The following is a 16582-nucleotide window of genomic DNA, read 5'->3' as shown; positions in this document are numbered from 1 at the left end:
TTTCACAGGTAGGGGCGACGTAGAACACAAGGCCGATTGCTACGGCCGCCATGTTCGTTATCCTGCGCTCCATGTGGTAGCTTGTGAGCTGCCCACGTTACGAGGTAGCATTTGCTGTCAACCTTCAACTTGATGTTCCTCCTTCGAGGGAAACTTTTTATCCCTCTTGCGAGAGAGAGAGAGAGAGAGATATTTTTTACGCCTGTTCTTTTTTCCCATAGAGCTGGGAGAAATCTTCACTTAGGCTATGTCCTCTGGCGGGAGGACTTCTCTCTCGTTCGCGAGAGAGATTTTTACGCCTACGCTTTTTTCCCATAGAGCTGGGAGAAAGCTTGCCTTAGGCGTTGATCTCCTTCAGGAGGACTTCTCTCTCGTTCGCGAGAGAGTTTCTTACGCCTACGCTTTTTTCACATAGAGCTGGGAGAAAGCTTGTCTTTGGCGATGTTCTTCTTCAGGAGGACTTCACTCTCGTTCGTGAGAGAGATATTATTAAGCCTACACTTTTTTCCCATAGAGCTAGGAGAAAGCTCGTCTTTGGCGATGTCCTCCTTCGGGAGGACTTCTCTCTCGTTCCTTCCTCTGACCGCTTCCATATTTACTGCCGAACTGTATGGCATATTAACCACTATTGAGAAAATAGCGTTGGAGAAGGAGGGTAATTTTACAATTTTTAGTGATGCAAGGAGTGTCCTTCAAGCTATGGAAGTTTTTAATTCGAATAACCCTCTAGTTTTAAAGATTTTAGAATGGCTTTTCATTATTGGACGGAGAGGTATAACAGTTCAATTTTGTTGGGTTCCAGCACATGTAGGTGTGTCCGGGAATGAGAAGGCAGATTCACTGGCTAAGGAGGCTGCATCCGAGTTGCTGCCAAGAAGGTATCCCATTCCCTGTAATGATTTCTTACCTGACATCAAGAAATTGGTTTGCAATAAATGGCAACAGCAATGGGATAGTCAAGATTGCAATAAAATGCGAGAGATAACAAATGACATATCTCCTTGGAGGTATAATATGATGCCCTAAAAATGGGAGACGTCTCTTTGTCGTCTCCGTATTGGTCACACTCGGTTGACACACGAGTTTCTGCTGAAGGGCCAACACCAACCGTATTGTGACGACTGTTTAGTACCTCTCACAGTAAGGCATTTGTTGACCGAATGCCCCAATTATAACAACTTGCGGAATAGATATTTGTTTGAGGCTCGAGGTGAGGGTGGCAGGTTCATCCTTGCCAAGATTCTTGGAAATGATGTGTCCTACCATGCAAGTGGCATTTTTAGATTTATTTCAGGAGCAGGTCTTCTGAAAAATATTTAACTTTTATGATTTGAATTGAATACTCTTTTATTTTTTATTTTATTTTATTTTTTATTTTTGTATACATAAATTAAATGTTACCGCGTCAATGACCTCAGATGTCAGGATGCCTGAAAACTTTAAATCAATCAATCAATCTCTCTCGTTCGCGAGAGAGATTTTTTATGCCTACGCTTTATTCCCATAGAGCTGGGAGAAAGCTTGTCTTAGGCTATGTCCTCTGGCGGGAGGACTTCTCTCTCGTTCGCGAGAGAGATTTTTACGCCTTCGGGAGAACTTCCCTCTCATTCGCGAGAAATAACTTGTAGGAGTTTGCTGATCCACCAGGGGCGGTGGCAGAGCTTTTTCCGAAGCAGGTTACCCCTTCGGGGCAACGAGTCTCTCGTTCTCGAGAGAAGACCGCCTCTGGGCATCGGCGGTCCCCCGTTACGCTTATGATTCTTCAGGGGTGGAGCGAGAGCCTTATCTTAAGCGATATTCTCCTTCGGGAGAACAAACCTCTTATGTAGAGGTATTATCTTGGAACCTGCTGGTTCTCCTTGATCCTTCGGGGTCTTGTTACGATCACCCTTTGGGCTGGCGTGATCGTGAGCCTTCGGGCTCTCGTCGTGTTGATGCTGCGGGTTCTCATGACAATAGGAGTCCTTCGGGACTCCGCTCGAAACCTTCGGGTTTCAGTTACGCTGAACCTTCGGGCTCTTGTAACGATGGTAACGTTGAGCCTTCGGGAACTTGTACCATCAATCACGCTGACCTTTCGGAGTCTCGTGACAGAGAAACCTCGGTTCCTAGTTACGCTGATCCTTCGGGATCTCGTAACATTAGTTACGCAGAACTCTTGGGCTCTCGTAACTTTAGTCACTCTGACACTTCGGTGTTTTGTGACAGGGAAACTTCAGTATCTCGTTACTCTGACCCTTGGGCTCTCGTAACTTTAGTCACTCTGACACTTCGGTGTTTTGTGACAGGGAAACCTCAGTTTCTCGTTACGCTGATCCTTCGGGGTCTCGTAATATTAGTTACGTTGAACCCTTGGGCTCGTAACTTTAGTCACTGACACTTCGGTGTTTTGTGACAGGGAAACTTCGGTTTTTCGTTACGCTGACCCTTCAGGATCTCGTTACATTAGTTACGCAGAACCCTTGGGCTCTCGTTACTTTCGTCACTCCGACAATTCAGTGTTTAGTGACAGGGAAACTTCGGTTTCTCGTTGCGCTGACCCTTCGGGGTCTCGCAACACAGGCTAAGTTAGGCCTTTGGTCTCTCGTGCCCTTAGTCACGCTGATCCTTCGGGGTCTCTTGACAGAGAAACTTTCGTTTCTCGCTTGCGCTGATCCTTCGGGGTCTCACAACACAGTTCACGCTGAACCTTTGGGTTCTCGTGATCATAGCCATACTTATATGACAGAGTTTGCGGACTCTCATTGTTGATCGTTCGCAGTCACACAACACAGGGTATCGTGAACCACACTGAGAGCTCTCGCGCGCAAATTGGTGTGCACAGACGATCGGGTGCGCACGATTGGATTGGCGTACATGACCATATTAGCACGCACGGCCAAATTGGCGCTCACGGCCGATGTGGCCCCCATGACCAACCTTTTGCCCGCACAACCCAATAGACGCACGACCAAATTGGCACTCACAGCCGATGTGGCGCACACGACCAACTTGGGGCGAACTAACAACTAGGCGCACGCAATCAGTTGAAGTGTGCGAACAACTCTCCTGACAGAGTTTTCAAACTCTCGTCCCGTGAATTGTTCGCGCGTGCCCATTGTCATCAAGAGTTTTACTCTTATGACAGAGGGATGCCTGCTGCCTAGGGGTTTCCGAATCTCTACAGGTAACTATGACACAGTTCCTTTGGGTCCTGGTCACGTAACACGATTCCTGAAAATTCCATCAGGAATCAGCGACAGTTCCTGCGGGTTCTCGGCTAAAGGTGTAACTTAATACGTCACTCTACACTCCCAGCTGATTACTATATCAGCTAGTCTGGTTTTGCCACACCGATCCTTTCATTTTCGAATGAACCACCGTCATCTTTCCTCCACCTTCCCACTTTGTGTGGTTTGGTTAGCAGACAGAAATGAGCGGGGAATGAAAAATTCTTTACACTCTAGTTCATTTTCCCTGGCAGGCCTTGCCCAATTTAGACAGTAGTTTTCTCACTAGCGAGAAAGCGTTCGATGGCAACCCCTTCGGGTAAGCGGTCGATGGCAATTATGTCTGGCCTTCTTGAAGCAAACCCCCACATACAAGACTTTACCCTTTTTCGGGAGGCTCGTTCCTGAGAAGTTTTTACAAAACTTCAATGGGTGTTGTTAAAACTTCATGAAGGCCGTAAGCCATCCCAGAGCATGCGCTCTAGCCAAGACAAAACCGCGAGGTTATTATCTTTAACTCGGTTCTACCGTTTGATGGAGGCAGCCTCCCCCGTCATTGTACCCTGGGTAATAATGACTTGCCTTTTTACACGATAGGCTTCCAAGACTTTTTATTCTATCCCTACAGGGTTATTGTTTCGAACAATTAGTCCCGAAGGAACATTGTTAGCTGACGTTGAAAGAACGAAAGAACGATAGCAAGAGTGTGGGCATCTTTTCATTACGTTTACGAACGTTTCAAACCCCGCCCATAGGTAACCAGACATTCCTTTCTGTGTAATGAACACTGGCTAGCCCCTCACATAAAGAGGAGGGGTAAACCAAAGGGGAAATGATTGCCTCTATAACTATATTTTGTTTGAGAAGATGTTTGCTCTCATTCAAGAAAATATTACAGTTAGTCAACGATCAAATATCTTTCAGCAATAATGTTGCGATTCGTCGCACATACATTATTCCTGTAACCGGATTCGTTGCAAATGTTTCCTGGAGGCAGAGAATACGCATGCGCTAGCGCAAATGGACAGGTACATATGTGCGTGCAAGCGATCTTTCTGCCAATAAGGGCTATATACATCTTGCAATTAGAACTCCGGTCTATTTAGTTGTATATTTATATCCCTAACTGAAACTAGGTTATTCAGTACATTACTTGGCTACTTTCCTGTAACCAGACATACGGCATTTACGTTCAGCCTCCTTATGTGCATTTTTTTTTCCTTTCCCTCAATCGGAAGTCTTGGTCTCCTACAAAGGCTTTGGTTGGAAACTTCTCATAAGCATATCTGTTCCCTAGTAGGGAACATTTAATATAAATGCTAGTTTACCGATCGGAGACGGAGAAGTAAGGGACGTTTTTTGTCCTAAGAAGGAGGAACTCCGTTACGAACGTTTTCAACGTTCTCCAACTGAGTTCCGAACACAACTTTTATGTCGAACTACGCATGTACACTTGTCATGCACATAGTTTGGTGTTACTACTCCGTAGTAGACTTATGCTATTTACCCACCCAACAATAGATTGAAGATACGTCCCAATCCCCTCTTGGGTTTGGTTGGATGTGTTCGGTGGTTACCGTACAGTCTCTTGTCCGGAAAGCGATCTCTATGGAGATTCGCTATTATAACATAAGCTGTACTGATTAACTGGTTTACCGTTGGTATCGGTCTTATTCGGCCAACCACACTGGATTAGCGGCAGTTGGAGGGAGAACAGGCTGTTCCCCTTCGTTGCAAGAACGTGCAATTAGTTACACGTCTCGACATCATCTCAAGATGTGTTTATTGCTATGCACCCCCCCCCCCCCACCGCTGGACAATCCGTGGATGAAGGGTGGCATACGAGAGCTTCTGCAAAGAGGCCTGTCTTCTCGTCTTACCTCTGGATCTGATGCTCTCTTTAATGCATCAAAAGAGAGGTGGGCGGGGCATATGCCGCACCATTCCAGCCTCCTCCATTGGCCCGATTCAGAAAGGTACCAGCATTCCCGTCTCTTAGAGAACTATCTAGCAGTACGAAGCCTCAGATGGACAGAGGACAACTAGTTGCCCCCATCTGCTCGCATCATTCCTGGAATGTGTTGCAAAACCACCTGGGTAGTAGGCTCCTAGCATCTTGGAATCTTCTTGTATCTAACAAAGTCTTAACTTTGTGAGGTCCCAGACTGTGGTTATGCTCGCAGCGTCCCTGATCTTCAGGCTCCCACTCGACTGTTCCCCAATCCCGGAACACCATGCCCTCAAACAAGATGTATTCCAAGATCGGTGGGGCGGCCTAGAGGTGTACCTTGTTCCCCCCCCCCCCCTTTCGGTCTGGGGAAAAAGTCCTCAGCCAAGTCAGGATAGGCAAAATCTTATCAATGACTCCAATAGCTTCGCTATGGTATCCCGCAGAATGGTTCCCAGACCTTCTGCAGCCCCTGACAGAGTTCCAATAGCTTCGCTATGGGAATCTGCAGAATGGTTCCCGGACCTTCTACAGCTCCTGACGGAGTTCCGAGGGATCTTCCTCATGGCACGATCTTCCAAGCACCCACATGCTAACACTTTCCTAAGCCGTAGCTTTGCTTCGACTTCACGCTTGGGACGATCTTTCACCACCCCTCTCAGAGAGGCCTTTCGCACAAGTTATGGAAAAAGATGTCTAGGAACCTCGTACACTTTTCAACGTCGGTCTTCCAGGCGAAATGTTCAGTCCTTTGTGACTGATGTCGTGGAAGGGGATTCTCTCCCATCTATGCCTTTACTTATACAAGAGTGAGATAACTTGTCCCCCGTCGGATCTCAACCTCCTCCTGGGAACGCAGTTCGGGTCCTTCGGTCTCTTAAGGCCCCTCTCTACGAACCTTATGCCCGGCAGCAGATCACTTCCTTACACGGAAGACGGCCTTTCTACTCACTTGGGCTTTTGACCAAGAGAGTTAGTGTGTTATATGATCCATCTTCTGATGTCTCCTACCCTAGGAGACGGGGAGAAGTAATCCTCAGCGGCGTCTCTGAGTTGATTGCCAAGACTCAAAATCCGAGTGTGTTGTACCCTAGGTATAGCCCATTTCGAATAAAGTGTCTTCGTTCAGCAACCGAAAACCCATCAACTGGGGTTTTACCCAGTGAGGAGTCTGTGGGGTTACCTTAAAAGAACAATACCAGCTCGTCCCCGTGTGTCGGCACTGTTGACCAGCACAGGGAAGGTCAAGAGGAGGACCTCAAGGATTTCCTTCCCCTCTGGGATCGGAAGGCAATTGAGGTTACTCTCAATCTAGACTCTCCTCCATCCTAAGACTCAGAGCCCCTAACGTCAGTAGTGTTGCTACATCTCTGGCGTTCAAGAAACTACTCTGTGGCGCAGATACTTTTAAGTGGGCATATGGAAGCGTCAATTGACCTTCATGGCCCACTACCTGCAAAGACGTAACCCATAAGAACATGGAGACCTTTTCCATTGGTCCTGTGGTGGTCGCACAACAAATGATCTAAACACCTCAGGCTCCTTTATGTTACCAAGACAACTGGCTATTACAGGCATATTCAAAGGCCCATCTAATCTGCCACAGGGATCTTCTATAATTTTGCCGAGATCTGGGGGTGCAGTTTGATTTCAAGAAGTCAAATCACAAACCACACTGTTGTCTTCAGTACCTTGTCATGAACATAAACTGTGTCCAAGCCAGAGAGTATTTCCGTCTGCAGACAGAACACAGACTTTATAACAAATTACGGTTCTTCTTTTTTATAGGACTTTGTGCAGTCTCACCTTTGGCAGAAGCTCTTCGGTCATCTGGCTTCTTTAAAAAAAGCTAGTGGCTTTCGGGAGAATTCATTTCCAATCAGTGCAATGGGTGTTAAAAGCCAATGGTCCTAATCATCCAACCCTCCATCTGCTCTATTGAAAATTCCACAGGGTGTAAAGTTAGACCCCTCTTAGTGGACTTTCTCCTGTTCTCTGATGCTTTTCGCCATGGATTAGGTGCCCATCTTCAAAAGCATGTGTCAGGTTTATGGACACAGGAGAACAAGTCATTCCATATAAACTACTTTGAAATGAAAGCTGTATACTTAACATTACTTCGCTTCCAGAATACTGTCAAGGGTCACTCTGTCGAGTTGATGAGTGACAACATGACTGGTGATGTACATTAACAAGCAAGGGTGCTCAATGTGTCTTTTGGCAATTTGCAGTAGGGATGCAATGCTGGATGCAAGTGACTGATGTCTTAACTCTTGACCTGTTTTATCCTAGGAAAAGGAAATGTGATAGCAAACAATCTGAGCCGATTAGGGATGATAGTTGGCTCAAATTAGTTTTTGAACCCTCAAGTGGTGAGGAGTCTCCTGACTTTGTGAGGTTCCTCGATCATAGGTATGTTTGTCACTCGCATGAACCACAAACTAGCAGTGTATTGTTAACCATTCCCAGACCCAGTAGCAGCAATGGAGGATGCTTTTCAATACCCCTGGGATAGCATCAAGATCTACGCCTCTCCCCTGTTCTGTATGATCTGCCAGGTCCAGAACAAAGTCAGGGCATCACAGGATCTGAGAGTAAAACTGACCACAAATGGGTTGGTACCCAGAACCTCTGAAATGTAATAGAAGCTCCAGCAGAACTTTCCAAACTGCCCAGATTATCTTCACAACGTCACATGATAAGGTTCCGCTAAGCAGTTCATTGTCTGACTCATCACAGCTGGAGGTTATCCAGCATCTTTGAAAGAAGGGCTTTTTGAGACCCAACTGCAAAACAGCTCTCTTGATACCTCCAAATCTCTGCAGCAGTCTATCCAGTAGTGGTCCTTGTTCTGTTATTGGTGTTGTGGAAGGGATATTACTCCACTCAAAGCCACTATTCCCCTAATTGCAGACTTTAGTTTTCCTATGGAAGGAGAAACTACTCTCATTTACTACACTGATGAGGTATGACCTCTCCGTGTCACAGGAACTCTGAGCATTCATCAGGAGTTTTGAACAGTCATGTCCTCCTCAGGAAATCAGATTCCCGTCTTGGGGTGTGATTAAGGTTCTGAGGTCCCTGAAGATGGTACCTTTCAAACCACTCTGTAAATCTACTAATAGAAACCTGACGAAAAGTTTTCCTTCTCACTCTTAGCATCATCAAAGGAGGTGAGTGAACTTCATGGTTTATCTTAGCTTATATCTCGCTCCTAGGGTTGGAAAGGCCAGTCTTTCTCCTTTGTAATGGAATTCATAGCTCAAAACCTAGAATTCATCTGTTTGTAACAACTCATTTCATCACTCAAGACAGTGACTGATGGTGATGGTATGGATGATTCACTACCATGTCCTATTAGGGCAGTTCATCTTTATCCAAAAAGGACGCTGCCCTACCACCTTAGTGTATCCAACATGGTCATTAGTGCTGGACGAAAGAAAAACTTAACCAAGAACACTGTCTCCTTTTGGTTGTGTGAGATTGTATTAAAAACTTGCAAATCTTATACAGAAGCATTTCCCAGAGCCTCTCCTATCACAATATCCAGTGTGTTACTGCAACCATTGTTATCTGGAAGAACCTCTCTGTATCACAGGTACTCAAAGCAGAAGTTTGGAAGAGACAAAATAGCTTTACCGCTTACTATTTGAAAGTGTGTGCCCACAGGTCACAAGACATTCTCTGTAAGCCCTGTTGTGGCTGTTAAACAGCTGGTGTAGAAGCCATGGTCCTGCCTTTTGATGAAAGGGGAGTGGACTGTAAGAAGACTTAACTTCCCCCCTTCTCCGTATATCTGCTGTGCTGATAAAAGCCTAAGCATAGATGACCACTCTAGCAGATAAGCACTCCGTGTCAGATGATTTTTGTTTGACTGCCAAGTTATATTGCATATATATATTGTGGCTTCCAATACAGATGTTATTCTTTGTTAGGCAACATTGATGTCGTAGAGAGTTTAGGTTTTCCCCCTTGCCTCTCATCAGAGCTGGGCTTTACCTTCTTGGGTCAAGGGTTAGATGGATGCTCTTTTGCTTGGGGATTTCCTCCTACCTAAAGAAGTCCCTTTTAAAATGACTATGGTTTGTATTTGCTTAGGAACAAACTACAAACTTTAAAGATAATTTGTATTTTTCCTAGTTATGCAAACCAGTCATTTTATTTATATAGCCTACCTTTACCACTCTGCAAGTCCTGACATAAGACAAGTGACTGGGTGATGCTCGCCTCTTCCCACAGAGCCGTAGATGGGCAACATGGAGCAACCATTCACTTCCTATACCCACTAGCTTTCATCTATTGGCTGTAACAAAGCTTTACCAAAGGTTTAACCCTTTAAAATGACCCGGGTTTGTATAGCTAGGAATGATATGCTCAAGTAGAAACAGTAAATCCTGGAATGTCAAGTTAAGTCTATTTCTAAATTTCAAAGAAGTATATTTGGTCTGGATCTTATGATTTACTTGATATTTTCATTTTATGCTTCATGTTTACATATACTATATATAGTAATTATTTTTGTTATTGGTATCATACGTAGACAATTGTGTATGGGCTTTAGTGTGAAAAGATTATATAAAAAATATGGACCCAGTTGTTAATTTTGTACTGCCAGTAATGTGACAGGGAAATAAACATAGATACATGTAGCATAAAAGTTCATAGAATGTTAGGTAATTGATATAGTAACAGTACTATATTACAGTAACAATATATAGTATTTATTACCTTATGAAACACTAGGAATCAGTGGTACGGCAGCAGCTGCTCTTCTGCAAAGGCTGCAGGGTTTGAAGGGACTACAGGGTTCTACAATCACAACTGGAGCTGGTGGCCGACCTGTGTTGAGGTTGCCTCTACCTGCTAACACGCTTAGACCTCATACTCAGGTTAGTTGATATTTTTTCTGACTCCTTACTCTTGTAGTTCATACAATGTGGCCTTCATTTATCCTTAAACATTGTAAACTTTTCTAAGCCTAACCTACGATAGAACATAGATTTGAGCAAAATAGAAGCTTATTTTATGGTTACTGTAAGGAAACAAAGATTTATATTTCTTTTTAGATAGAGAATATATTCATATGATATCTAATGATAATAGCAATAAACAAATAATAATAGCTATAAACAAACTGTACAAAACATACAATATGCTATAACATATTGGTGCTGATGTGTTATTTATAATGAAGACATTTTAAAGGTGTTAAAAAATTATATAAACAATACTCTGTTACTCGTACGTACGCATATTCTATATACAGTAGTGACAGCTTGAGATAGTTGATCATAACCAAAAGTATAAAAAAGAAAGTGTTCATTGGTAAAAGGCACCTGAAATGGAAAAATAGAATACATAAATACTCTAATTAGCTCAATGCCCTCTTAAAATCATGATTTTTTTTTCAATGTGATAATGTTCTTGGTTAAAACTAGAAATTTCTGACGAAATTGAATGATGTGCTTTAAGACCAGCCTATGATTGAATGTAGATTTAATCAAAGTATAAGTTATTTTTGTGTCCAGTATTTAATAGATGATATATATGTATTTCATGACACCTCAGAGAGTTGATTTATTGATATGTACACATATTCTCGATACAGTTGTTTCAGTTTGAGATTAGTGGATCATAACTATAATGAATACAGTATAAATTTGTGTAATTTATTTTTTTAATTTTTTTTTAAAGAAACAAAGACTTTTGTTGATAAAATATGACTATAAGATGATTACAGCATAACATACTCATAATGATTTAACATGAGTCGACTTACGATCTGTTTGTGGGAAGTAAACGCTGTTGTAAGTCACGAGTACCTCTATTATGGGGAGATTGTATTCGAGGGAAATTTGCCGAACTGCTCACGAAAAGTGAACAGTAGAAAATCAAATTACTCCGATATGGAAAAAAAAAAAAATTTAATTGCCAACGAAGGTAACAAGTACAGTACGGGCAAATAGGGGTGGACAAACTTTCATCTGAAATTTGGGATTTTAGGAAATATTTAATAGAAGGTTAGGAATCATAAACAACATAAGTGTATGGTTAATTATTTTTCTCAACCCTAAAAATAAACTGATATTGTTTATTTCATTAGGTTATTAGTGGTGCCCAAAGTGTGGCTTCTCCTTTACGCACTCAAGCTCCTGCTCCAACTCCTGCACCAGTTGTTTCAACTCCAGCCCCAACACCTGTTCCCATTGTGAGTATAAGTAATATTGTTGAATGAGAAAAGTTTTATAGTACAGTGAACCCTCGTTTATCGCGGTAGATAGGTTCCAGTCGCGGCCGCGATAGGTGAAAATCCGCGAAGTAGTGACACCATATTTACCTATTTATTCAACATGTATATTCAGACTTTTAAAACCTTCCCTTGTACGTAGTACTGTTAACAAACTACCCTTTAATGTACAGAACACTTAATGCATGTACTACAGTACCCTAAACTAAAACAGGCACAAATATTAAAGGTGATTTTATATCATGCATTTCCTAAACATGCTAAAAAGCACGATAAAAAATGGCAACCAATGTTTTGTTTACATTTATCTCTGATCATAATGTAGAAACAAACTGGAGGTAGAGCTTTGCTTATTACCCAGACATATTTCCCATACTTTTCCCTTAGAACTACATCACATCTTCCTACTTTAGATATATATATATATATATATGTATATATATATATATATGTGTGTGTGTGTGTGTGTGTGTGTATATATATATATATATATATATATATATATATATATATATATATTTATATGTATACACATATACATACCTACATATATACATAAATACATGCATACATATATATATATATTACTGTATATATACAGTATGGGTTATGGAAAAAATACGCGAAGTGGTGAATCCGCGATGGTCGAACCGCGAAGTAGCGAGGGTTCACTGTAATTACTGGTTCAAGATCACAGCATAAAGGAAATGGGACTGGACAAGTTCAGGTTTTGCAAACTTTAGTACGGTACTGATTAATATAGTAATGCTTATGAAAGTCATACAAATACTGGATATCTATGAAGAAAATTGCTTTTATATTATAAAATCAATTTCATATTTCCATTAAAATTGCCTTTAAATCTGTAGTTATTTATGTAGAAGTGCAATTGTCATAATTTTAGAATTAATTTGAAATAATTAGATTTACTTCCTCTCCAGCTTTCTCTGCGAGCAATGTCTTAGTCCTGTGTAAGAGGTTATTTGGGTTGAACTTGTGGAATGTTCGTCTCTCATATACTTTATGCATCATTAATGATTGTAGATTGAGAATAGAAAAGCAGAAATGTAGGACTGAAAATTAATATGAATAAAACAAGATAATGTTCAACAAAAGTGCAGGGACAAGTAAGGGTAATGGACAAACTCTGAGATTTTTAATGAATATACGTATCAAAGACAGATAGTAAATGTTTCTCCAGGACGAGACTGAAATTGAAAGGATGAACATGGGAGGAGGGGTTCTGGAAAACAAAATTAAGTTATGAAAAGTAAAATACCACTTTCTATAAAAAGAAGTATACAACCCCTTCACTCCGTTGACGTCAATGTATGTCAAAAGATGCCTGGTAGTGCACACGGTGACGTCGGGATAACGTCATCTTCATTACTATTATCGTTATAATTATTATTATTACTGTATAGTTTTTATAAGCTACGAACGAGTATAGTACATGGCTGTATATCACATAAGTTCACACTTGGAGAAATTTCACTAAAGAATCTCCTCTCCCTAATATTAGCCCCTCCCCCTCCTGTCTTCAGCCAACCAACAATGTTTTGAGGATTCTAGCTTTTATTTTCTGAATATGGAAGAGCTATTTTAGTCTTTTTATGTTACCATGGAATAATCATACCACTATCTCTAGCCAATAGAGACATTCCCTACCTTAGGTATTAGTCGACTCCCCCTTGACACCCCCAATTGGGAGACTGTCATCCTGCCATCAAGCAAAATACTTGTGATTCTAGTCCTTATTCACATTCAACCTCATCACCTCACATTCAACCTCATCACCAACCCAAAAATACTTGTGACTCCAGTCCTTATTCATGATAATGTAAAGTCTATTTTATTGTTTTCCTATGTTGCCACAGTGATCATAATCATAAGAGAAAGTATCCCTGCCCTCGACTTCAAGTCCCACCCACAAGACAAAAACTTACCATTACCAGTAAAGGAAATAATTGGCAGAAACCGAGATTTATCTTTTTTCTTTGTTTTATTCCTTTTTTTCAACTATCATTTCTACAATATATCATTTTCATGTTTTATAGATTTCATATTAGTATTGTTCATTGTTTTCACGAGTAAAAGTTAGCCTATTGTTGTTTTTTTCTATTTATTGCCATTCTACCGTTTCTACGCAGTATTCATCATGTTCTTACATGTGCAGTCTACAGTATTTTCAAGCTCGTGAAATATCCAAAACAGGAATGATCCAGTTCATAGTCACAGTCACACAAAAGATGGAATAAAAAACGAAAGAACAAACCTTATGTCGATTGAAATAAATCTACATATTACGTCTTTCTTATGAATTAAACATTATTAAATACTGTTTGTTCCAACACAAATACTTACCTCGAACTACTTTCTTAGGAGTTACCTGTAATATCCTCTCTACCGACCAGAGTTTTGTGTAGTACTGTATACCCTATACCCGTTTTCTATGGAGGGCTAACCCGTGAGTGAGAGAACGGGCCCCGAGGGTAGCCTTGAGCTAGGTCGAGGTCCGCTTGGGTCCCATTAGTCAGTAAGTTCTCTGGTCGCGACATGATACCATACTCTCACGTCGCTCTCGTCTCTCTCGACCCTTTGTGTCCGCCTCGTGTGTCCCACGTGGTTACCGCGTGGTATCTTTGTGCTTATCCCTTGTGTTCTTGCGTGTTCACTATCCTTCCTTGTGCTTCCCAAGTGTATCCCTTTGATTCCCTTCGTTCCTGTGCCCTGTGGTTGTGTCATTTGGAGCAGATCCGCCGTTGTCCTGGGCCTAGAGCCGGAAAGTCGTGTGGAGCGTTCCTTTCCAAGCCCGAAGTAGACCCTCACTCCCTTTGCTCTTCCTGTAGGGGCAGGATGTGCTCGCCATCGGATACGTGCATTGAGTGTGTTAGTTGTAGTGAGATACAGTGGGTGCGTTAAGGCACTAAGAAGAAGTCGTCGAAACGTTCGCCCAGGAAATCTAGCATCTCTTCGCCGTTACCGTCACCCAGTGGACGGTCCGACGGGGCTTCTGTCTCGACTTCCCTTACCCAGAGTAGGGGACGAGGTAAGTCCGTTGCGGGGAAAGAGCCGAGGGTTCTTCCCCAGAAGTCTAATGTGTGTGAAGTGGGGGTTGCTGGGACTTCTCAGGCTAGTGGGGGGCCTGGTAGTGCTGTGTCTGGGGGTTCTGGAGACTCTGCCCTTGTACTTGGGGGGAACGTTTCCTCCGACGACCCCTTGTGGTGTAGTAATGTTGTGCCTGTTTCTTCGCCCGCTTCGTGGGCCTGTGTTTCAGGTTCTTCAGCAGCTGGCGACGCCCAGGGTAAGTTGGACTCCACGGTAAGTGAGTCCTTCGGGTGGAAGCTCCCTAAAACGCCAGGTAGGTCCCCAATGTGGATGGAAGAGGGCCTGGATACCTGGTTCCGTAGTGTAGGGCGTCAACCCTCTTTTCCAGCTCCTCTGACGGCGGTTCCAGAAACCTTCCTACAACCCTCGACCTCTGGTACGCAGCAAGTTGCGAAGCCCTCCGTAGCCCCCGCTTCTGCCCGTCGTGCGGGTGGTACAGTTTCGTCGGGCTCTTCGGATGGTGGGGCTTCGTTCGCTTCAGAAGAGGAAACCAGGAGGAGACATCGGCGCCGGAGGGAGCGGTCCAGGAGCAGGCGTTCCCGCTCGAGGTTCAGTAGGAGACGGTCCCGCTCTCCACGGAGGAAGTACAGGAGGAGTAGGTCCCCCGATGGTGATTGGGTCTTCGTTCCCCATAAGTCTGAATTGCAGCGTTCCCCGGACCGGCAGTCCAGGGATTTCTCGCCACGAAGGCCATCCTCCAGACGAAGATATGACCCTCGCAGGGAGAAATGCGAGAAGGCCGCTTCAGGCAGGCGTAAGGCTGTGAAGCTTCCGGTTCACCCCGCCCAGCGGGGGGAACCGTGCTTCCTTACGGGCAGCCTGGCCGAATCAGCACAGCTGGTTCGGCCCTCGGACTTAAAGGAACGGTTCCCTCCGTCGGGTCAGCCCACGGGATCCGCGTCCTCGTCCCTCAGAGAGAATACACGAACGGTAGTCCTCGCCGGCACGGCGATGCCAGTTCTGACCCCCAAACCTGGTGCGGAGGTTTCCGCCGGGGAAGACCGGTACCACCGCAGGGGAGTGCCTGTTATTCCAGAACCGAAGCGCCCGGTGGGAGTGCCCGGTGACCCGGCTCCTTGGGATCAGGCCGAAGGTTCTGCTGATGGTAGAGAAGGTTCCCCGACCGAGGACTCGGCCTATCGGAAGGTTATAGGCCTGATTCGAAGGCATCATAGGATTGAAGAACCGGTTACAACCGATGAGGACTACTGGAGGTCCAGCCTTACCCGTTTGATGCAGGCACCCGTCCAACAGAAAACCTCCCTGGCCCTGCCTGTGGCCCGAGATCTCGTCCTGGGACGGGCTCATGTCGATAGAGTTGTGGCAGGCAATGCCGAAGCTCCCAAAACGCAGAGCTCCTCGAAGTTGCTCCAAGGGCTCAAGGCACAGAGTAGGTTTTATGTGCCAGAGGGACAACGACCGGGAGCCTGCAAGGTGGAGCCTGCCCTCGACGTTCTTGGACAGGGTGCCACGGAGGACAGAGCCTCTTCAGCCCCGATTTGTTTTTCGCAGTCGGAGGCTGCGATGATGGAGGAGATGTCGAAAGACTTGGTTCATGTCTCCTCTTGGTTGGACTGGTGGGCTTCCACACTGGTAGGTGTTCAAGCCACATATGACTTGACGGACCCGGAACAGCAAAGCCTCCTGAGGGAACTTATCATCTCCGGGGGCAAGACCCTGAAGTTCCTCACGTATCAGTCCCTTGCCCTGTCAGCGAATTGGGTTCTTCGCAAAAGGGACACTATTCTGGCGAAGCTTTCCCGGAAGGTCCCAGACAGGGAGGCGAGGGCCATGAGGAGCCTTCCTGTGTGGGGTGACTCCTTGTTCCCCTTGAAAGAGCTAGAAGAGATCATGGAAAAGGTGGCTAAACGAAAAGAAGTGAACGCTCCCAGGCCTCAACTGGTAAGGAGGCCCCCTACAAGAGGTCAGCATCAGACGGTCCCTCTACTTCTCAGGCCCCGCCTAACCTGACGAGGAGAGAAGCCCCTTCTTCCTCGTGGGCTTCAGCGCCTCAGCCCCCCCCCCCCCCCCCCCCCCCCCCCCCCCGTAGAGGAGCTCCAGCAGCGTCAG

The 16582-nt window shown here is 44.3% G+C and overlaps 1 protein-coding gene across 6 annotated transcripts in view; it reads left to right on the top strand.

Annotated features, from left to right (window-relative positions):
• LOC137624333 (helicase domino-like) overlaps window positions 1–16582 on the top strand; it is a 211839-nt gene that overhangs the window by 70075 nt on the left and 125182 nt on the right. For all 6 annotated transcript variants that reach the window (XM_068355013.1, XM_068355011.1, XM_068355015.1 and 3 more), the window contains 2 exons: window positions 9901–10046; window positions 11261–11365. In XM_068355013.1, the coding sequence (XP_068211114.1) occupies window positions 9901–10046; window positions 11261–11365 (251 nt within the window). The remainder of the gene's footprint in view (window positions 1–9900; window positions 10047–11260; window positions 11366–16582) is intronic.

Source organism: Palaemon carinicauda, chromosome 31 (genome assembly GCF_036898095.1).
Source record: "Palaemon carinicauda isolate YSFRI2023 chromosome 31, ASM3689809v2, whole genome shotgun sequence".
Taxonomy (NCBI): domain Eukaryota; kingdom Metazoa; phylum Arthropoda; class Malacostraca; order Decapoda; family Palaemonidae; genus Palaemon; species Palaemon carinicauda.
Note: the sequence above shows the minus strand (reverse complement) of the source record. Positions and strands in the feature narration are given on the sequence as shown.